This window comes from Caretta caretta, chromosome 11 (genome assembly GCF_965140235.1).
Source record: "Caretta caretta isolate rCarCar2 chromosome 11, rCarCar1.hap1, whole genome shotgun sequence".
Classification (NCBI taxonomy): Eukaryota; Metazoa; Chordata; order Testudines; family Cheloniidae; genus Caretta; species Caretta caretta.
This window is the reverse complement of record NC_134216.1, coordinates 45843677-45867946: the sequence shown is the minus strand read 5'-3', so window position 1 is coordinate 45867946 and position 24270 is coordinate 45843677. Positions and strand designations below refer to the sequence as shown.

The 24270-nt window shown below is 40.7% G+C and overlaps 1 protein-coding gene across 9 annotated transcripts in view; it reads left to right on the top strand.

Moving 5' to 3' along the window:
• SESTD1 (SEC14 and spectrin domain containing 1) overlaps positions 1-24270 on the top strand; it is a 122680-nt gene that overhangs the window by 5485 nt on the left and 92925 nt on the right. For 8 of the 9 annotated variants that reach the window (XM_048869551.2, XM_048869555.2, XM_048869553.2 and 5 more), the window contains one exon: positions 22390-22469. In XM_048869551.2, the coding sequence (XP_048725508.1) occupies positions 22415-22469 (55 nt within the window). In that variant the 5' untranslated portion in view covers positions 22390-22414. Of the gene's footprint in view, positions 1-17733; positions 17787-22389; positions 22470-24270 lie in introns of all 9 variants that reach the window. The other variant, XM_048869554.2, reaches the window with a different exon arrangement.

Genomic DNA, 24270 nt, shown 5'->3' with positions numbered 1-24270 from the left:
TGCCGCTTCCCACAGCTCCTATTGGCTGGGAACGGTGAACTGCGGCCATTGGGACCTGAGGGTGGCTTGCAAATGTAAACAAACTGTCTGGCGGCTCGCTAGCAGATTACTCTGATGGGCCACAGGTTGCCCACCACTGAGTTAAACTCTTCGGTTCATGATAGTAGGGTGAATGTGGAGTTGGAGATCTGTTTTGAATGTATTGAGTTGAAGGCTTGGTGGAGCTCAGGGTTGAACAGAGAAAATAAGGCAAAAAATGAGAAAATGTTTGGGGAATGAAGTGAGTGGTTGGATTTTCTCTCAATAGATTAGGGTATTCTTGGCATAGTAGTGATATGCAGGGTTGAATTTGGGAAAGAAGTGGTCCTCCTTAGTGGAATGAATTGGCATGAACACATCACACATGTTAGATGATATGCACTGCTTTCTCTCTGTTTTCTGGTTTTCTTGAAAATGTTGATTTTTTAATCAGCGGAGCCCTATGCTGTGAGGCATGGCTATATTAGAGACAACCTCTTTTCATATGCATCATCTTGATGGCTAAGGTCACCTGACATGATTTTGCTGACAGTTCTCAGATGTACCAGGGCTTGAGGCAGGATGTTATCAGTGGAAAGTAGATGTGTTATCTCTGTAGAACTTGCTCAATATAGCAGTCCTCTTAGCCTGAATTTACTAACTTCCAAAGCATGCAGCAAGGCACATAATTTTTGGTCAAATATTTTTTGATACAGGATCGTTACTGCGGTGACTGTTCAGGTTGTACAGGGTGGGTGTGGTTTGTGTTATCTATTCTGGCCGGTTTGTTGCTGCTTATTGATTGGTTGTGTGATCAGAGGCATAGGAAGGGTACAGAAAATTAAAGAAAACAAGTACATCATGCAGTTTGTAGAAGTGACATATCTTTTAAGTTTTTTTTAAGTAACTGCTCAAATACTTATTGTGTATGGCAACATAAGATCTAGTGAACTTCATTCTGTTTTCAAAAAAATTTCAGTTACAAATATATCTGATGTGTAAGCCATTGGTGCATAAACACTGTAAGATTCATGTCATTTGCATGTTTAGTGTGGACAAACTGCACATCAACCAGGTCAATAGATCGATCTAAGGTACTTCTATGGTCCCCATCACCACAGTATCTGAGCTCCTCACAAGCATCAATATATTTATGCTTTCAACACCTCTGTGAGGAAGGGCAGTACTACTTATTACCAGTTTACAGGTGGGGAACTAAGGCACAGAGGCTAACTGACTTGCCCAAGATCACACAGGAAGCCTTTGGCAGAGCAGGGACTTGAATCCTTGTCTTCTAGTTCCTAGGCTAATGGCCTAATCACTAGTCCATCCTTCCTGTGTTTATAATTAACAGAGTTTTGTTCTCTTGTGTGTAGAGGATTATTGTGCATATCTTCCATCTCATGAATCAAAAGCAGACTACTCCCAGAAAAAGATTTTAAAAGTACAGAAGGTCCTTGAGGGTATTACAAGGCTCAGATGAAAGCTTACTCTTGAATTATGCATGTTGAAAGATTGTTCATAGGGTATCAGAAATACAGTTGTCTAGATAAGAGATTTTTTTTGTTAGTCAAAGGAAGCAGAATTTCATTCTTTGTCTCATCTCCAGCTTCTGCTCAGCTTCATTATCTTAAATGTTAAGCATTTCTGATGTGGACATCCTGGTTACAATAGGAACCAAAATATATAAGTTTTGGTTTAGAAAATATATATACATATACATACACCCTTCTCTAGTATCACTGCAGAATATATGGGAACAAAATCATATAACTTTCAATAGTGTCACTATGGTATTCTGGGCCATACGGATCATATTGAAATGTTCCAGGGCCTTGGTTGAGACCAACATTCTAATTTTCACTATAAACTAAGTCAGTCTTGTATATTATCATGCGGTCTTAAAGCTAGCTTGTTTTCCTCTGTCACTGTCACAAAACGAACGCCAAGTTCTAATCTCAAACCCTAGAGAGTGTTTATACTTAAGTTTCTCCACACTGCCAGCAGTTGTACTCCATCAGTACAGCTGTTTCTCTTGATGTATTTTTTTCCCCAGCTGCTTATGGTTTGGAGTAATCTACTCCCTCTCTCCTCTCAAACTGCCTATTGTTGTTCAGCAGCTTCACAAAATACTTCCTGACCACCCTCAGCCATAAAAGAAGGGAAGTTAAAGGTTTATGTAGTATCTCTTCTTCATAGTCTGTTCTCTTTCATCATAGCCTTTGTTTTAGATCTGCTCTTGAAGGATTTAGAGACCCAGTGCCATAACTTAGCACACTTTTGTGATTGGTAGATTGGTGGGGAGAACATAAGAATGGCCCTACTGGCTCAGAGCAAAAGTCCATCTAGCCCAGAATCCTGTCTACTGACAGTGGCCAGTGCCAGGTGCCCCAGAGGGAATGAACATAACAGGTAATCATCAAGTGATCCATCCCCTGTCGCTCATTCCCAGCTCTGGCAAACAGAGGCTAGGGACACCATTCCTGCCCATCCTGGCTAATAGCCATTGATGGACGTATCCTCCATGAATTTATCTAGTTCTTTTTGAACCTTGTTATGGTGTTGGCCTTCACAACGTTCCCTGGCAAGGAGTTTCACAGGTTGACTGTGCGTTGTGTGAAGAAATACTTAGAAGGAGAACATAGCCTCTTATTGTACCGTTGATGGATATTCCTCCCATGACTCTGGAACTCCATGTGTGTCTGGAAAGCTCTGTACATGTGGCCTGTGCTGTGGTCCTCTAGCTGATTCTCCAACAAGGCAAGGGGAATACCAATCATAATAGCAGTATTCATACTGCTTTGGGGCTTGTATATTGGATAGTAGGAGGGATGTTGGAAAAACAGACCAATGGAACAGTAGCCATAGAGTTCCTCCCCTGGTGAAGAGGATAGAGAGGAAAAGAAGCTACTGGACTTCAAATGAGGAGGAATAGTTGAATAGGGGTCCCATCCAGCAGAGGGAGATATATAGATAGGGGAACCCCAACTTCTGCCTTTATCGGGTATAGCAGTGGCTCTCAACCTTTCTGGACTACTGTACCCTTTTCAGGAGTCTGATTTATCTTGTACCCCCAAGTTTCACCTCACTTAAAAAAATTACAAAATCAGACATAAAAATACGAAAAGTCACATCACATAGTAGTGAAAAATTGCTTACTTTTTCATTTTTACCATATAATTATAAAATAAATAGATTGGAATATAAATATTATACTTACATTTCAGTGTATCATTTATAGAGCAGTAATAAAGCTGTCATTATCTGTATGAAATTTTCGTTTGTACTGTCTTTGCTAGTGCTTTTTATGTAGCCTGTTGTAAAATTAGGTAAATATCTAGATGAGTTGATGTACCCCCTGGAAGTCCTCTGTGTACCCCCAGGGGCACATATACCCCTAGTTGAGAACCACTGAAGTAGAGGAAGGGGAGAGAGGACAATGAGCTTTCATTGTAATGTTGCATCTTTCTAGTTTAATATCAGATATTTATGATATGCTAATTCCTTTGTTAGAGAGATCTCCCTAGATATTAAAGGTCGACATATATTTGAGAGATGGAGGCATGTCTTGATTCAAGAGTATTCATGTAAGAAATTACAATGCAGTTTGTCAATAAAGAATATAGAAAAACTAGACAAACGTCCAATCTGTCTCTTTATCAAAATACCTAAAGATCCTATTTCAAGGCAGACAAGTGTTGAAGAAAGTGAAATTAAGAATACTGAAAACAATATAGATATACTTGTTATCAGTTCTTGTTTTTTAAGGTTTTTTTTCCCCTACAAAATCTTTTTTTGGGAGGGAGATTTGGGGGGAGTGTTTGAACACTGAGGTATTCTTGGCATGTACCACCATCCACCTTTTATTTACTTGTCTGTTCTTTGCATAGTCCCTTTTTTTTCTTCAAGGCTATTTGCTCAGAACAATGGCTTTCCACCCATCCTGCTTTCTGGATATTGATCATCTTAAATAAAGTGAGGGCAAGAGTGAATTGTCCTGTACCACTTGGGTCTCTTATAGTGGCAGTTGGGTCTTGGGTCACTTTATAATTTGATTATTATATTAGTCAAGGGGTGTCCAACCTGCAGTCCGCAAGGATGATGGTGTTGGGAAGAAAATATGCATTTGATTATCAACTGAAAATGTGCTCCCTAGGTCATCCCCAATAAGCTTTAAACAGAAAAATTTTCATTAGCCCAATCGCCACAGGGATGGGGGCACCACCTCTCCAACTGGCCCCTATTGCTGACTATGCTGGCCTACGAGCAGCTCTAATGTGAGTTGAGAGTGCTCTGGGCAGCTGCTGTCTCTTCCCTAAAGAGGCTACTCCCCTTCTGGCTGCCTGTTGCATTACAAGGGATGAAAGAGAGAAGCTCTGGCTGTTCTGTTGTCTGCTGGTTTGTGGGAACCCCCGAGAAAACAGCACAGGAGCTAAATTAGCTCTGCTTGAGCCTGTGGGATCTACTTATCTATGGACAGGATCTACTTATCTATGCAGACACCCATGATAGCAGGTTGGGGAGTGGAGGAAAGAAGGAGATGCTGAGAACCAAAAACAAATTAGGATTCTGATTTCACTGCTAGATTCTCAACCCTGACTAGAACAGCCTGAAGGCTGCTGTCATTTACACCAGCTGGCAACTCTGTGGCCAAGGGACCGTATGTCACCTATGACCTGGGTTGTAGGAGAGAAGTGTAGAAATGAGCTATTCCTGCTGGGCTGGGGGAATCTCCGTTAGGGGAATTGCAAATGGTTTCTCCTCCCTTAGCATTGCCTGAACAGGATGGTATCAGAAGGGTAGCCGTGTTAGTCTGGATCTGTAAAATCGGCAGAGAGTCCTGTGGCACCTTATAGACTAACAGACGTATTGGAGCATAAGCTTTTGTGGGTGAATACCCACTTCGTCGGATGCATGTACATGTATTCACCCACAAAAGCTTAATCTCCAATACGTCTGTTAGTCTATAAGGTGCCACAGGACTCTTTGCCACTTGAACAGGACAGTAAGTCCATCCTAAATTATTAAATTATTGAACAGCTCTTGGCTGTTCTGGGCTGGTGTGTGCTCTCTTAGTTTTGACCAGAAGTTCCATCCTGGACATGAGAAACCTTTCTGGATGAAAGTTTAATTGCAACTGGTATGTTCCCCCAAATTCATTTAAAATTGCCCAACTGGCTCTAGTGAGGAGTTGTTGTATTAGTGTGTACACAACAGAATGGATATATGTTATGTTGCATTTGGTTTAAACTCAAATAATCTTGCACACTGCTGAAATTTACAAGGTCTATGATTTTTCCTTTTTGAATTCTTTGGTAAGAATTAAAACGGCGGTGAAAGACTAAAAACATTTTCTTTATGGACTGCTTGAAAATCAGGTATGATGTAAAACTTGAGTATGCTCTCTTTTTTAGTCTTTTTCCTCAAGAATATATAATCAGTTTAGAACTGAACAAAGCAGTTTAAACAAGATAAACCATGATTAAATATGTGGAATTAAAACCTTTGAACAATTGGTTTTAAATGATGAAGACTCTGTTCTCCCCTGCCCCCCAAAAATGTCGATAGTAAAAAATATTAATTTTGAGCATCTTCATTTGCCCGCTAACATTTATGTTCATCTTACTTTGAATTTTTGTTCCTTCTTTTAAAAAAAATCTATTAAATCAGTTTTTGTTTGCTCTCAGGTTATAAATGATGAGAAAAGGGGCTGATTTAACTGCTCTTACACTTGCATTTTCTTTATTTTTGTTCCTATACATGTTATAACTCGAGAAGCATGTCCCCAATCATATACATCAGACCTTCTTATGTTAGCCTGCTTATCCCCACTCCAAAGCTGTATATTCTTGAGTACTTTGAATCAAGTTAAGTGACTGAAGCAGTGGGGGTTCTACTGCTGCTCTTAGTCTACACACTGATAAAAATCACTATTGGGGTGTCATCTGCCTCCCTCCCAATTGTTTTGGAGGGTGTGGACTAAGGTGCCTCCAGTATGCTGCTGATACTTGGCTCACTGCTTCTGTGTGTGTGTGTGCACAGTCTCCAGCTGTTTGATTTTATGGCAGATGTTTCCATTTGGATCGGGGATTGCTGATTTAAGCTGATCCAGGGTAAGGCTGAAGTAATGCCTTCTGAGTTGAGGATAGCATCTTGAGGAACTTTAATGGTGGTTTATATACTTCTGGCATTCAGAGAAATAGTTTTACTTTGTGTAATGACCCATCCACTCCCAGTCTCTATTCAAGCCTAAGTTAATTGTATCCAGTTTGCAAATTAATTCCAATTAACTGATAATTGATAATAATAAAATAATTCCAACTGCTGAATTGGAATTAATTTGCAAACTGGATACAATTAACTTAGGCTTGAATAGAGACTGGGAGTGGATGGGTCATTACACAAAGTAAAACTATTTCCCCACCCCCACCCCCCACTGTTCCTGAGACGTTCCTGTTAACTGCTGGAAATGGCCCACCTTGATTATCACTACAAAAGATTTTCTCCCCCTCTCCCCCCCCCCCCCCCCCCGCTCTCCTGCTGGTAATAGCTCATCTTAAGTGATCACTCTCCTTACAGTGTGTATGATAACACCCATTTTTTCATGTTCTGTGTGTATATAAATCTCCTCACTGTATTTTCCACTGAATGCATCCGATGAAGTGAGCTGTAGCTCACGAAAGCTTATGCTCAAATAAATTGGTTAGTCTCTAAGGTGCCACTAGTACTCCTTTTCTGTTTGCGGATACGGACTAACATGGCTGCTACTCTGAAACCTGTGTTCTGTGTAGCTGTATTATGTGTAGGTTTCAGAGTAGCAGCTGTGTTAGTCTGTATCCGCAAATAGAAAAGGAGGACTTGTGGCACCTTAAAGACTTATGCTCAAATAAATGTGTTAGTCTCTAAGATGCCACAAGTCCTCCTTTTCTTGTTTTGTGTAGGTGGAGGAATAAGTTGGGAGTAGTTTGGAAAAGCTGTGATTGTGATAGGAGGAGATCCCTATCACATGTGTGTTATCAAAGGAACCAGGTATATGTGTACCTTTTTGAGATTTCAGTCTGCATCACTTCAATACAGAATTGTATAGGTTGTATCAGTATCAGGGCACTGGGGTGGTCTTGCCATGCATATTGTCAGTGGTAAGCTGGACTACGCAAGCAGTCTGTGGATATAACAATGGGTAGGGAACGGGATAGGGTTAGGTGCTATCCTGTGTGAAAGGGTTGTACAAGGCTATGAAGTGGTTAAATTTTACAACTGTGGTGTTCTGTCAAGGGAGTAGGCTCAGTGTTTTGAGTGCAGGGCAAGTGCATGTAGCGCCTGTCCATGACTGGGGGAACAGAGTGCATGTGCGTGTGTGTTGGCATTGTGGGGCATTGCCCAAAGAGGGCAGAGTTAAAGTTGCATGGGCAGGGAGAGGGGCTCAGAGCCCTGAAAAGGTGTTGCCCAGATCCCACCACACACATGGAAGGGGAGAATTCAGGGCTGACAGCCCCCCTCCCTAAACCCTAACTTGCTTTCCAACCCCTCCTGTATTCTCCCCTCCCCTGAGTCTCCCAGCCCCTCTTCCCTCTCCTATCACCCATTCATCCCCCTCCACATAATACCCCTATCTCTGGCAGCAGACCCAAATCCCTCCTCCCCTATTACCACCTACTTTTGCACCTGTAATCACCTGTCCCCTTCCAGTGAGCATTTGCATGTGTAACTTATTTTCTTGTTTAAAAAAAAAACAAAAAACAGTTTCAGCATGTTCTGAATATTCTGCTGTACTCAGATTGAATTTCTCCAGCCTCAAAACCTTGAGAGCGGTGGATTGTTCCCAGATGTTTACAGTTCAGCCTCAGATTTCTACCCAGAGTAGATTTCAGACTTCAAAGTTGCAGGCTAAGAGATGTTAAGTGGCCCATTCACCCCAATGTGATATTCTCTGAGTTTGTGTGTGTGGTTTTTGGAGGGGGGTGAGGGAGTGAGAGAACCTGGATTTGTGCAGGAAATGGCCCACCTTGATTATCATACACATTGTGAAGAGAGTGGTCACTTTGGATGGGCTATTACCAGCAGGAGAGTGAGTTTGTGTGTGTGTGTGGGGGGGGGGAGGCGGAGAGTGAGAAAACCTGGATTTGTGCTGGAAATGGCCCAACTCGATGATCACTTTAGATAAGCTATTACCAGCAGGACAGTGGGGTGGGAGGAGGTATTGTTTCATGGTCTCTGTGTGTATATAATGTCTTCTGCAGTTTCCACGGTATGCATCCGATGAAGTGAGCTGTAGCTCACGAAAGCTCATGCTCAAATAAATTGGTTAGTCTCTAAGGTGCCACAAGTACTCCTTTTCTTTTTGCGAATACTGACTAACACGGCTGTTACTCTGAAATCTGATGAAAAAGAATACCTGAATGGTGATTAATACAGACTGAAACAATGCCTCTGAGGCATGTGAATGTCTCCCTTCATGTCAAAAAGAAAAGGAGTACTTGTGGCACCTTGGAGACTAACCAATTTATTTGAGCATAAGCTTTCGTGAGCTACAGCTCACTTCATGTCAGTGGGTCTCCTCTCCCTTCCCCCTCCCACCCCCCCACAGTGATGGAAACTCACAACTGATATGTGCCAAGCATACTTGCTCTCAGCTACTCCCTCAGTGTCAGCAGTGTGTTCTTAGTGTATACGCTGAGCATATGTGTTTTAAGATTCCCACCTGGAGAGTCAGGTATTCCCCAGATCCTGGCTCAGATGGGAGAGGTAAGGAAAGGGGCTCAGACAATCCCCAAACAGCAACCCTTCCCCCCCCCCCCCCCCGGAAACATGGCTCATATGAGGGAGACAGGGATGGAGGGGTCAGATCCTCATAGATGGTCAGGGCCTCCCAGATTCTGGCAGACCCTGGGGGGGGGGGGGAACAACAGGGAGCAGGGCTCAGACACCCCCTGAAAAGCAAGCTCCTCAGAAACTGGCTTACATGGGAAGGGAGAGAAGGGAGAATCAGATCACCATGGTTGGGCAGGGGCTCCCCAGACCCTGGTGCACACATGACTGTAGAGAGCGGGACTCTTACATCCTGGGGGCGGGCAAAGCCTCCCAGCTCACATGGGAGGGGTAAGGAGAGGGACCTCAGACACCTCATATGTTGGCGCATGCGCACACACAGAGGGGCCGACAGGTGACCCTGCTCCTATTCTTCCCCCTGTCCTGCCACTCACCCCCATATCCCTTTCCCAGCACCCGTCACCTGAGCCCACCAGCCCCACTCACCTCCCCTACCATCCATCCCCATTCCCTCTACTCCTCCATCACATAAAATGCCCCTATCCTGCCAACAAGCATTCACATATCAGTTTAAAAAAAACCAACAAAAACCCTGTGATTACTTTCCCCCAATAGAGAGAGGTTTTAGCAAAAATGTCCCAGCCATTTCCAGATTTCTGCCCCAGGTGGGACTCAGACTGACACTGGCTGAGTGGGTCAGGTTCATAGGACTCCTGCTTATTCCCTTGGCTCTCCAGCTGGTGTGAAAATTGGAAGGCTATCAGTCCTGTTAACTCTTCTGTTCATGCATGTTCAATATAATAAATTTGGCATGAGAATTAGTGCATCAGTCTTGCAACAAGCCAAACTGGAAAAGAAAAATATTTTTGAAATAATCTTTTAATTTGATTTCCCCCAAAGAACTAGTGAGTGGCATGCACTCTATTGGGGTAACCCTTGAGTATTGGGCACCTTGGTGCAATGTTCTGAGCCCTTGTTTGAGCTCTGTGACCAAAAATAGGTTGCCAGAATCTCTCAACTTTAAGAAAAGCTATTTTTTTCCAGAGGCTGTATCTCAGGAACGTCCTGGTCAAATGGCCCCTAAGTTGGATCATTAAGAGAACTCTGCATACCCATGAGACACACAAGATTTCAAGGCAATCCGAGTAACTGTATAGATTTTAGCAAAAACAAAGAGGAGTCCTTGTGGCACCTTAGAGACTAACAAATTTATTTGGGCATAGGCTTTCATGGGCTAAAACCCACTTCATCAGATGCATGGAGTGAAAAATACAGTAAGCAGTATAAATATTACAGCACATGAAAAGATGGGAGTTACCTTGCCAAGTGGGGGGTCAGTGCTAATGAGGCCAATTAAATTAAGGTGGACGTGGCCTATTCTCAACAGTTGACAAGAAGGGGTGAATATCAAGGGAAGGAAAATTACTTTTTGTAGTGACCAATCCACTCCCAGTCTTTATTCAGGCCTAATTTGATGGTGTCCAGTTTTCAAATTAGTTCCAGTTCTAGTTTCTCGTTGAAGTCTGTTTTTGAAGTTTTTGTTGAATTGCCACTCTTCAATATGTTATTGAGTGTCCAGGGAGATTGAAGTGTTCTCCTACTGGTTTTTGAATGTTACAATTCTTGATGTCTGATTTGTGTCCATTTATTCTTTTGCGTAGAGGCTGTCCGGTTTGGCCAATGTACATGGCAGGGGGGCATTGCTGGCACATATCACATTGGTAGATGTGCAGGTGAATGAGCCCCTGGTGGTGTGGCTGATCTGATTAGGTCCTATGATGGTGTCCCTTGAATAGATATGTGGACAGAGTTGGCAACGGGGTTTGTTGCAGGGATTGGTTCCTGGGATTGGTTCCTGGGTTAGTGTTTTTGTTGTGTGGTGTGTAGTTGCTGGTGAATATTTGTTTTAGGTTGCGGGGCTGTCAGGCCAGTCCTCGCTTACAATCTCCCAAGATCTGTGAGAGTGACGGATCATCCTTCAGGATAGGTTGCAGATGATGCGCTGGAGTGGTTTTATTTGGGGGCTGTAGGCGATGGCTAGTGGCGTTCTGTTACTTTCTTTTTTGGGCCAGTCCTGTAGTAGGTGACTTCTGGGTACCCTTCTGGCTCGGTCAATATGTTTCTTCACTTCAGCAGGTGGGTATTGTAGTTTTAAGAACACTTGATAGAGATCTTGTAGGTGTTTGTCTCTGTCGGAGGGACTGGAGGAAATGCAGTGGTATCTTAGAGCTTGGCTGTAGACAATGGATCGTCAGATGTGGTCTGAATCAAAGCTGGAGGCATGTAGGTAAGTATAGTGGTCAGTAAGATTCCGGTATAGGGTGGTGTTTATGTGACCATCGCTTATTTGCACTCTAGTGTCCAGGAAGTGGACCTCTTGTATGGACTGGTCCAGACTGAGGTTAATGGTGGGATGGAAATTTTTGAAATCCTGGTGGAATTCCTCAAGGGCCTCCTTCCCATGGGTCCAGATGATGAAGATGTCATCAATGTAGTGCAAGTAGAGTAGGGGCGCTAGGGGATGAGAGCTGAGGAAGCATTGTTCTAAGTCAGCCCTAAAAACGTTGGCATACTGTGGGCCATGTGGGTACCCATAGCAGTCCCACTGACTTGAAGGTATAAATTATTCCCAGATTTTGATGCACTTGGAAGAGTCAAGCTTTAAACAGAAACCTGGTCTAAACCCTAACTATAGCTGGGCTGTTGCCCTGCTGTAATATTTCCTCTCTTGGAATGGGATGAGGGAATATTTAATTTTCTGAAAGATCAAGACATTACTGTTTAATTTATAATGCACTTAATGATTTAGACCTGAAGCATTTGTGTGATCATATCTTAATTCTCTTCTAAGCTGAGTTTGCTCAGGTTGTTGTTCCTTCTGTGCAGAAATTTCTATTGGGTGGGTTAGGAACAAGAGTATAATAGTGTTAAAGAGAACCTGACTGCAGCTGTCTTCAGGACATTTCACTTCTGGTCAGCTAATTGATGCTAGTTTTGGAGGGAGGGTGTTTCTTCTGGGTTCTCCCTCTTCTTTTTAGGACTGTTTTTTAAACTAGTTCTCTTTTGTTTTGAAGAGTTGCTGGCTTTTTGGATGCTTGTTTTATTTTATTATTGTAATATTGCACAGTGCTCAAGGTAGTTGTAGTGGACATTTTAGATAATGGAATAGGATTTCTTCATAAGCCAAATTCTGCAGCTTCTTATCTTTTCTACAACTTTTAAATGTCTTTTTAGGACTGAATTGCCCTGGACAGTATGTAGCGTTCTAAGTGCAATCTCACCAGAGCCTAGAAATAGCATGGAAATAGACTGTTTCCTCTGGGTCTGTGATTGAAGTCTCTTTCATCTGCAGCCCAAAATCACTTTATCACACTGTCAGCTTGTATCTAATTTGTTCACTGTCTCCTCTAGTCTTCTTTCAGCACTGTTGCGCAAATATCTCCCTCTCATGAATTGTCTCTGTTTAATAGACATTTTCACCAGAGGTATAAGCTTGTGGTTTTTTCCAGGTTGAATTTTATTTAGTAGTTGTTTTCTAAACTTTCTGTCCTGTTTTTTTTTTAAGGTATTTGCAATATTTCCCAGTTAACATTTTTGTGTTTTAAATGAAAACGCGAAATCTGGGCCTAATGCAGACCTGTGTCACATCTCTCTGGGAACCGCCAAACAATTTAGTATGTTGCTCTTTGATAGCACTCTTATTTATGGTCAGTCAGCCCGTTTTTTGGCAATATGACAATGCTCATATGATTCCTATCCAAGTAATTTTGAATTAGTTTTGTGATGCTCTTTAGCTATACCGTATGTCCTTCGTCCCCCAATTTTGCCATCTGATATGTGGGAATGTGGTCTGGTGAGGAGATCAGAGGTTGGGAGTACAGAGATCTAGGTTCTGCTCCTGGTCATGTCATTGGACATGGTGTATGACCTTGGGCAAGTCCCTTTAACTAATCTGTGCCTCAGTTTCACCATCTGTAAAATGGGGTATGATATTTGCCTCTATTCCAGAAGTGTTGTGACAAATTTGTAAAGCACTTTGGGATCCTTGGATGAAAAGTGTTACATTGACAAGAACTGGTTTATGAAATAAATATAATGTATTGTTCTACTGTCATTTAGGTCTTTAATCCCGTCCCTTCTCTCCAATCCAAATTTCTTTATTTTATTAGGAACTAAAATTTAGTTTTACTGATCAGTCATTGCCAGAATTGTTCTTCCCCCACCCCCAATGTTAGTGATATAGATGAATTTCCTCAGTCCTATGGTTTCTTTATAATTTTCCGTAACACTTATGAAATATTTGTCAGCATGTCAGAGCTAATTCCTTTAAGATTCTGGGATAAATGTTATCCAGAACTACTGACGCGCGTGTGCATGTGTAAAGTATTCTGTGCTTAAAGTATTCCCTTTTCTGATTTTAATTTAAAAGCTCTATTGACGCACTTTTAAATTATCCATCTTATTTTTTTGTTTATTGAATGTTGTATTAATTTAGATGGAGTATGAGGCTAATGGTGTTAACATAACCCAGTTATTGTCCAGTATTAAATAGTGTTAAGTAACTGTTTAATACTGGAGTCTGGTGTACAGAGACCTCAGCTTGCTTATTACCATGGCAAACACACCATTACAAATTGTTTTTAACCTTTTATTAAAGATAAAGAAAAGAGGGAAAAACAATTGAAGCATTTGCAATGTAAAGTATTAAATAAGGCTTTCATTTTAACACCATCCTGTGTTCCCTTTCCCTTTAACTGGAGAGATGTTTTAGAAGGAAACCCTTTCTGCCGCCTACCTTGTTTGACAGTCTCTTAGATGGCATCACAGATAGTAATTGTCCATTTAGGGAAAAGAGAAGTTAGCTGAGATGAGCTGGAGCTGCTGTTTAAGTTCGATCCTGTTTCATCTCAGGTGGTATTTGGGATTCAGCAGGAGCTGGTGGAGGTGGTGGTGTCATCTAGGTCCCAGTCTGGTCCGGACATTTCTCAGGATCAGTGTGACAAAAGGCCCAGGATCGAAGGAGATTGTGGGGGTGGTACCTATGATTTTGAAGTTTGCTCCAGTAGCTAATTTCACCCCCCCCAAAAGTCTCTTTCTTTAAGGACCCCCAAAGGGAATGGTGGGGGGTGGAATAGCCCATCCCCTCACTATTTTGTCCACCAGTGCATCCAAACTGGTGCGTCAGAAAGTAGGCCTAACTGATTTACGATTCCACACTTCTCTTGTTTACCATGCAGGATCTGAATACAGTCCTTGGCTTCTATTAGGAGGCTTTTTTGTTTGGACTAATTCAGTATTTCTATCTCCCTTTCATATCTTTTCACAGCAACTTGTGTTATAGGTTGTTATAGGTTATTGTGATATCTTATGAATCTTTACATACTTCTTACAGTTGAACTCGCCACTAGAGTAAATTTGTAGGCCCAATTTATTACAACATAGGGAACAAGTTTTTAAAATTTTTTTCAATAGGTCAGCCATTTTAGAAGAATTACTGAACTTAATCTCCCTCCTTAACAAGTGATTGGACTTGTATTTGCTCTAGTATAGATGGAAAAATGACAATCAACCAAAGTGGGAAGAAAACAAATCTGAAATAGGAAAGTTCAGAAAAAAACAAGATTGATATCTTAAACCACTTGGGTATTACAGTAGCTAAATCTTCATTCTAATGTAACTTTTATTTATAGTAATATATTTGCTCCTTTGCATTTAATATAGCTTTTTAAAAAACCCATCACATGGCAAAATATTTTAGCATTTCCCTAGTGTACAACTGCCCTTAAATGGGAGCTGCCAAGGCAATGGTACATGTAGTGCTCCATAGTTGTCGTCATGGCAGCTGCTAGGCCTTCTATAAGTGGAGTGTGTGGTACCATCTGTTGCTGTAGCTCCCAGTGGGGAGCAGAGTGACTCTCTCCTGCTCTCCCCCAAAATATTTTTCTGGTTGGGGTTAGGGAAGGACTTTTAGCTTCATTCCTCCCCAAGAATCTCCTAATGCTGTGAAGGTTTGGTGGAAGATGCTATAACCATTCCTGCTGGGGTGGGAGCAAGGAAGAAATAGCCTGATAAGCTGTCCTTAAGACTATTCCTATTAGATAGAGAGCACCCTAAAGCCTTTATTAAACGGGTAACTGAACGTTTCAATAGCATTTCAAACAAAGAATGGCTGGTTTGCATTGTCAATAATAATGATGAAAAGGTTTTTCTCATAAACTGAAATACTTCCTTTGGCTTCAGGAAGTATTGAACAAAGGAGCTATTTTAACTTATGGACAGTAATATACCACTATATCTCTGAAAGCCAGTAAGTATTTTAATAATAGAGGTTTTGCAGCCTCAAAAGAATAAATATTGCCTATTTGCAGAGAGAGAGAGTTTGAATCGGTGTTTGTTAGTTATGTATACATATAAACAAACAAACACTGATTCAAACTCTCTCTCTCTCTCTCTCTGCAAATATTGAAGTGTATGGCAAAATGATAAAAGGTTCTCCTCTTTGTTTACAGAATAAATGGCTGTTTAGTATATATCACAGTAACCTTTCTTGAGAAACTTGCTTGATCAGGAGAGAGGTAAAACGTTTTTGAAACTTTGCACATGTGCTGTAAACAAGATTTTTACTAAGGTCCGCTAGTTAGCATTGGAATGGATGAGATGAATTATAATGGAGAGACAAGAGTGAAGATCTGAGCTCTGTTTAAAAGAAACTTTTGTCTGAAGCATACAGTAGTGTGATGTTGCTGAATTGACTAATCAGCATTTAAGGTGTATACTGTTTTGGTAATCCTAATTTGTCTAATACATTTAAATATAATATGCAGTAATGCAAAATAATGTGCATGTTCACTTTTGCTAAAAAGTGCTGTTGGCATGTAGGTTGGTTTGTTCATCAAAAGAAGGGCATCGATAAACACATTGTCCTTTGGGGAACGGAGAGGAGAAAGTTTGGTTAAAAAAAAAAAAAATAGCCACTACAATATTTCTTCACAACAAAGCTCAAATAGACTCTGCAAACTCTGGCAAGGCATGAAATGCAATTTCTTCTCTCAAACGCTTAATTGTTCACTTATTTAAATGTACTGTTTCTTTGAAACCTAAAAATGAGGGGAGTCAAAATCTTTTTGGTCAGAAAAAGCCGTGTGTGTATCTACATAAAGGTGTATACAGAGATGCCTTCCAAAAAGTCAGTCAAAAAACCGATGCCTTTAGTTCAGTGCTTAATTTGTAATGAAAGAGATGCTGGGGCTCAAGCAGTTTTTGTTTTTGTTTTACTTTTGTAACTGACATGGCAAGCCCAGACGTACGGGGGCTATGAACTGCCAAGCCTAGAGGTGCCGGGGCTCAGCCTTGGCAAGCTATGGTACAAGTTACGCACTGCTTTAGTTGCTGTGAAATGAGTGACTTTGATTAATTTGCACACAGGGGGCACCAGTAAGTAGCTTTCTGGTGTCTGCCATCCATTTGTGCAATCTAAGTTATCACAGTCATATGTGGGTCCTTGTGTCTGTTCAATGTGCTCATCTTCCTTGTAGAGCTGAGAAAGATCGTACTTGATTTTTCTGTGTGTAGTTGTCATCTCACCAAAAGAGACAGGTGACCAATTGGTCCAGGCCTGATTCACACTAGCAGAGTTGAAATACCTGCTTTGCAAACATCTCTAACCAAACCTCGTTTGGTGCCCAGCCACTAGTGGATAATCCAGCCCATGTTCCTGTTAAATTCTGACACTCAAATTCACCCCAGTATAAACCCCAAGATCGTTCTCTATTAAATAAATAATCAAGACATTAGATGAATGTGATTCTACCATCAGGGAGTGCAGGAAAGGCATTAGCTTGTGCCACAACATGCCCCTCCCCTGAAACCATCCAAAGCTGACTGTTGCAGCCTGAAGCTCACCTGTGATCCGCCTGCTGTTCTCCTGCCCTCTTGTGGGCTCAGTGCACTATCATCAAGTGCAGCAAATCCATCTTGTTTCCAATGTCTCCTGAAAATTGCAAGCAGACAGAGGGTTTGCTTGTATTATCCCTCTGCCTTGCTAGTCCCCACTGAAGAGTGGGCATTGGTTATATAACATTATATTATCCAAAGCCCAGTCACCTGGACCCCTCCGTGAATCAAATGTATTCAAAGCTGCAGATGTTGCCACGTCATTCCTAAAGGAATTCTTACCAAATCTTGCTGTATTGCACCCCAAGCAGGCTAACACCTTTCTTAATACTGTAGCAAATGGATCTCTGGTCAAGTAGCTGGCATCCCAGTATAATGTAATAAAAGGCTGGCTCTTACGTACACCAAGTCAGAAAATGTTCCTCTGGATTTAGTCGGGCATAACTGTTCATCTAGGCATTCTCTTAGCTCTGTTCTGGCCCCCAGCTTCTGCTTATCGACCATTATTTAACTTGCACCTCTTCCAGTTCCAATGTGTGCTTGGAGCGGCCTGTTGATGCTCCAGAAGGGACTTCACTAACCCCAGAAGAGCTGAAAAGCCACAGCAAATTCTGCCTTAAACAGCATTGCCTCTGCCCTGCAAAAACTTGCTCTGGGGCCAAAGCCTCTACTGATCCAACATCCACTGTGGCATCCAGTTGTACCTGTAAATCTCAATCTGGCATCCACTCAGATCACTCCCTTAAACTATTTAAAAAATGCCTCCCACACTCAAGTATTCCCTCTTTTTTTCTTTGTCAAAATAATGAGGCTCCTTAATTGCCAAGGTGGTTGCTACTAAGTGTACACAAAAGCCCTTACCAGGACCACCATGGTTAGAGGTAAAATTTAAAGAGCCCATAATTACATGCAACTGTGTTGGAGTAACTTTGCCAAACCCTTTAATCACTTGTATTAATATACCTAATTTGTCCAGTTTTTCCTTAGGCGTGATACACCTACCAATTTGATTTCCAGGTATGTCATCCTCTGGGTTGTGTCTCTTTTTTTCAGGGGTGAGCAGGACTCCCTAGGCATTCTGCCATCTATGGAAACCTTCCTAATAGGTGAGTGAGTTCACCCAAATCACATCTTCCTGCCAAAAGAGAGTTCTCCAGATAGTGAACCAATTGGTGTAAGTTAATTTACTTAGTAACTGTCCACTCCTGCACTGTAGGAAACTGGGGCCCTCAGCTTCATACCTTAACCATGGTCGTGTTGTTTGCAAATGAGTGTAAAGGCTTGAATATAATGAGGTGTTGTCAATATGGCTTCTTTCAGGCAGCTGCTGTTTCTGCAGCAGCAACCAGAGCAAAATGGTTGCTGCATGGCCCCAGGGGCTTCATACACAGGAAGGGGAAGGGTGTGAGACAATCAACTCTCCCTTCTTTCCCCCAGCCTCCCAACAGCAGAAGGGAGAGGTGGAGAATTCAGTAGTTTTCCACCCCCCCCACTATGATCTCTACTTGTGAGTTGCATTCTGGATAGTGGGAGAGGGGAAGATCACAGAGCAGTCAAGCCTGCCCCTCCCTTCTCCTCTTGGGACTCCAGGAGTTGGTTTTCCTTGCTGGTGTGATCAAACCACCCCACCCTCTGTTGGGTGTGTGATCATTTGTTCCTGATGACTGAATTTAATTTGGCAGTAAGAAGTATTTTTGCTGTAATGAAAGGGAGAGTTTGTAATTTTGCACAAGGAAATTTAGCTCTTCTCCGCTTCCCCTGCTCACTTTATGTCACATATACTGTAGCATCATGTTTTGCATCTACATGTGAATTTAAAAATGGTGTCCAGATCAGAGTGGCCATTTGATAAAGCATAAGATCTATAAGCCAAAGTATTTTGGACTGAGGATTAAAAAGTTTTTGAAAACATTTCTAAAATATTTTCTGTAAAATGTGGCATGTACAGAACATATGGTAGTGTGGTAGTAAAAATTGATTGTCACTTGTTTAGGATAATCTGCTTTACTTGTGTGGGTTTATCACTCGTAACACACCCGTACCAAATTCATGCTGGCAAAACCTTTATAATCCCCCACCGTACCATCATGTTTTCTCTCTTCCCCTCTTCCTTCCTGTAGGCACACACAAACAATGCACTGACCTAGTGATGTGGGTGTGATCGTGGCTCCCCCTGCTGGCAGGCACTGCTTACTATACAACTTTGTATTGTCACAACTAAATAGGTTCTCCTTTAGCGTGGGTGGTGGTAGCTCAGATACTGTTGGTGCTGTTTGAGGCTACGGATTCGATCCCCACTGACGATGGGAAGTGGCTACGATTGGTTTTGTATGCGCGCGTGCACCCACCCACCCACACAGAGATTTGTATAGAGGTGGGTGGGTGTGACAGATCTATGTATAAAATGTGTTCAAGTGGTGCATGCTATCACTGGTGCTAATTTTCTTATTTCTGTTAAGTCTTTCATGCATTCCTAGCTTTTTCGAACAAGATCTTTTTATGCTGAAATTTCTCTTAGCCCAAAGGTAACTTTTAAAAAAAAGTCTGAGCCAAATCATTTCCGTCATTTTTTGAGTTACACATGCATGGAAAAAAATTTTCTCTTATGTTCCAATCAGATATTTCACTCTTGGATAACTTAAAAATGAATGACGCTAGAAAATTCAAACTTGATGGGTTGCTTTCCTTGAAGATTAAAACTCAAATCAGAAGAAAATTAACATATTAATTTTTAAAAGTTGAGATTTTAAGTAACTAGTTTTTAGCACATGCTTGAGCTGTGCTCTTTCTGGTTCCTTGAAAATGCATAAACCAAAAAACCCCACCCTTGGTGGAAATAAGGTCTTGAGTTACAGAGTGGAAGTTGGCATAAGATAATGTTGTCTTAGCAGGAGAATCCCTATGCATATGGAAGTTGATGGTGGTTTGGAGCTTTACCCTTGCCCTGCCTTCTGTTTCTCCTTCCTGAGCCATGTCCCCAACATTGTGAAGCCCAATCATGTTGAAATAGTATGTAGGCGTTTCCTTTGAACTTTAGGACATGGGACAGTGTTATATTGGCTCAATCCCTCTTCTTCTATTGAAATTTGGGCCATTTCAGAGAGTTCTCTGCAGTTTTTCTCTCTTCTGTGTGAAAAATAATGGAAGCTATGATCTGGTCTCAAATGCCTACTTTCTTTTGCTGTTCTTCATGACTTGGGCTTTGTTTGCACTGCCAATTGAACGACAAAACTTTTGTCATTCACAGGTGCTTAAAAAAGCCCCCTGCTGAAAAACAAACTTGCCACAGCAAGTGGCAGTGTAAACGGCTAGTTGTTGGCAGGAGGAAAAAAAAAGAAAAGGAGAACTTGTGGCACCTTAGAGACTAACCACGCTCCTGTCAGCAACGTGAACCCCACTCCTAGGGGGTGGAAGTATTTTGTCCGCAAAAGTGCTGACAAACACGTTTACACTGCCCGACTTTTAGCGATACGGCTGTGTTGCTAACCACTGTGTAGTGTAGACAAAGACTTAGTGCGTGTTCAGTATTTGAGGGTGTGGAAAGGGCTGTTATTTGCATAATTCCTTTATCCTGATGCCAGAAAAGATTCAAGTTGTTTTGCCCTGGCAGATACTTGTAGTAAAGCTTTTCTGTGGGCTGAAAGCTCTTTGTAGTCTCACACTGATCATTGTCACTGAGTGAGAAGCAAAGTTTGACACCCCTTTGTCACTCAGTTTTTCTTAAAGCTTCCCAGCACACAGAGTTCTTGTCTTGTTGACTAATTTTCCTATGCCTCTTCACCTTTTTAGGAACCTGCAGAAATCTACATTTTTATCACTTTCTCACATGCCATCTTGGTGTTTAACGGTCATCTTTCCCATGAGTGTTGCCTTTTTAGAAGATACTTGCTTAGATTTAGATGCAGACCCAATAATCTCTTGTACAACTTTTAATATAATGGTTATGCTACACATTTTTTACTCTTTAGTTGTCAACTTGAGTTCCTTTTGGCAGAGCTTGGACTGTTCATCTTAAATCCAAATTCATTCTTTCTTTTTATTTGATCTGTGTGTGTTTGTGGCATTTGGTGGGATTAGTATAGTTCCAGAGTGAGTTACTCTTGTTTGTTGCCTTCCAGTGTTTAGGTGACTCAACATTACAGTGATTGAAGTCCATTGTCTTTCTTTTAAACACTTTGAACTTTTATTTGTGTCATTTGTCTTCACTTGCTTATCTTTGTATATATTACTACATTTTACCTGGTTTTTGGAATGTAATTTGTTCTAAATTCTTCTCAGGATGTCACTTTTCTTCTTGTTAGCTGTAGATTGAAAGTTTTGGTGATTGCTTACAGCAACAGAGAAAAGTTGTCATTATGTTAAAACGGACTTTTAGTTATTAGGCAATTTCCCAATACATACTGCCTCAATGAAGAGGTATTTCAGTTAGCTTGGGCTTTTTATTTTCAATTGAGAAGAAGAGAACACTGACTTCACGTATCCATAATCTATCCCAATGGTGGATATTTATTTCTCATAATGTAATGGATTTTAATGAACTTGGTACATTTAAGGCAGTTCCGTTTGGTTTTTATGTCAGTTTGCATGGTAGGGAGGGGAAAATGGTCTGTGTGTATAACAGACTCCTTAGTAAGCAACATGTATTGTCAAAATGTTCTTGCAGATGTGAAAGGTCTCTACAGAAGTATCTATTCATGTTTGCTGTTGCCAGATACATTTCAGTTTATTTATTATTATTATTATTATGTCCTAATTTCAGTTTATTATGAAATGTCCATTCAAATTATTAAGAAGAAAATCCATCAGGTGTACTGGATGGTTAAACCATCACATTGCATCTCCCATGGCCCAGCAGAAACAGCATGTGTAAATTATTAGGATTGTGAGAGGTTTGCTATGCTGCAGAGCTGAGTGAATTCTCCCCTGCAATATGTGTTTTTGTCATTGATATGCTTTGGGAATTGGGCTGAATTCATGAAAGTAGGGGAGAAAAGCAGAAACATCTCCACCTATACATTAAACAATAGATTAAAAGATGATGAAGCAACAGAAAGGATTAATTAGATTGTTTGCAAAATGTGTCTCTTCAATCTGAGTTTGGTGATAACTGCATTGAGATCTTAATTTGGTAACGCATTAACTTGCATGCAATATGAAGATAATTACTCTTTTTATCGTAATCCTGGTTCTTTGAGAGAAACCCTATAAAATGTGAACAGGAGCACTAGGTTTAGTCACACCGATTCTGTTACACAAGAATGACAAATTATAAGAGGGGTTCTACTTATAAACTGCTTCTATTTTAATGTTTTTTCCCCATCTTGAATAAGGGCATTTAAGCTATGTATGTCTTCGGGTTTGTGTTTTGTCTTTAGAGTGTTGAAAATAAAATGAATTTAACTTTGTAGGGTCTATGAAATTTAAGGCTAAAATAATAAAAAAACCTAAATCGCTTTCAGATAATAAAGAGAAATAATAGTGACTTAAAAGATTTACAATGGAAAAATGATTGACATTGATCTGGGGTTTTTCTTCAGTTTTGCAACATAATGCAATTCAAATGTTACATCACAGTTTTGGTTATAAAGTGTTCTGTGCTGCTCTCTGAAAAGTAAGTACAAAACCGTGCTGGCACAAGCCAACTCTTGTTCTAGTGTAGCACACTAATTGATTTCCCAAAGTTGACACTCTTAATTTCTTGTGTTTCAGAGCTGTGAAAGTTAACTGAAGTAGAATGGAAGCTACCGTAATATTACCTATTCTGAAGAAAAAATTAGCCTTCCTTTCAGGTACAGTTTCTGATTTTTTTTCTTCAATCAGTTGCCTGGTGTATAATTTGGATCTGACTTGTATGGTTGTTTGATCTTTGCCAGATGTATTTGACAGAAGTGTATCTCAGATTTTCACTAAAGCTTATTTCAAACACAGCTCTAAAATATCTTTTAATCTGGATAGCAAAACTAAATTCAAACATAGTTTGTCACTAGTGGTTCTTGGTAAGCCAATTTTTATTCTGGTCTGTAACTTGATTGAAATGACCTACCCAAGGTTGGTGTCATGTTTCACTTCTTATAAAATAAAATGTGATCGTTTTGCACCGTTATTAAATTAACTACTAACTGGCACGAAAGCAATTGATTCTGAATTTTAGGACAATTCGTTTTCAGGGTTTCTTATAGAAAGTTCTTTCTCCTCCTTTCTTTCCAATCTTTACTCCACAAAGGATAGGGACCATCTTTTTGTTCTGTGTGTACAGCCCCTAGCACAATGGGATTCTGGTCCAGACTGCGTCTCTTGGGCATTCAAATAATTAATAATAAGATGAAATCTTATCAAGTAGTAAAAATAATGATTTAGTCTGGCAGGGGTGGAGCTGGAATATTAATTTTTATTATTTTGCTCAAAAACATTTGCAGTTTAGGTTGAAGTCTATCATTTACAAAAGAATGAAGACTTGCCCTTAAGAGATTTATGTTTTAAGTGACTTGAGATTTTGCTGACTAAGGTGCTGTTTTAGATGTTCACGTAGCTTTTAGTTCTTGCTGGTTTAACTCCTATGCACATCAGAATTTAAGAAAGATGAGTTGGAGATAGGTACATTTTTGCAATCATACAAATCAGGACGCATTACTTTAGCTAAAAAAAAAAATTACTGTATTTCAGCTAATGGCTAGTTCTTAGCCAAATCAAGCAAGTGTATGTCTTGCTTGAATGTCTAAAAAATTAAACTCCCATGTTTAACTCCGAGCTAATGTATTTAGAGTTGTGGTTCTCAACCTTTCCAGGCTACTGTATCCCTTTCAGGAGTCTGATTTGTATTGTGTACCCCAAGTTTCACCTCACTTAAAAACTACTTGCTTACAAAATCAGACATAAAAATACGAAAGTGTCACAGCACACTAATACTGAAAAACGGATTACTTTCTAATTTTTACCATACAATTATAAATCAATTGAAATTATTGTATAGTATATAGAGCAATATAAACTGGTCATTGCATGAAATTTTGGTTTGTACTGACTTCACTAATGCTTTTTATGTAGCCAATTGTAAAACTAGGTGAATATCTAGATGAGTTGATGTAACCTCCCCCCTCGCCCTCTATTGAGAACCACTGATTTAGAGTCTCTTCCCTTGCCTTAACACCCCTCCCCAGCAGCTTCTTCTGACAGCCTGCAATAGTGAGCAATTTCCTTAGCTGCCTCCTTCTCCGGGAGTAGTTTCAGCACTTATAGTACAATTGTTTGATTAGCATGTACTTCAAGGAGATTCTGATCAGCTAAAGTGCATTTGCAATTTGGCAAGTAAAGCTACCTGATTCACTGTGATTTCACTGATTCACTGTGATTCACAGGTTTCAGAGTGGTAGCCTTGTTAGTCTGTATCAGCAAAAACAACGAGGAGTACTTGTGGTAACTTAGAGACTAACAAATTTATTTGGGCATAAGCTTTCGTGGGCTAAAGCCCACTTCATTGATACATTCAGTGGAAAATACAGTAGGAAGATATATACACACATACATATATATACAGAGAACATGAAAAAATGGGTGTTGCCATACCAACTCTAACGAGACTAATCAATTAAG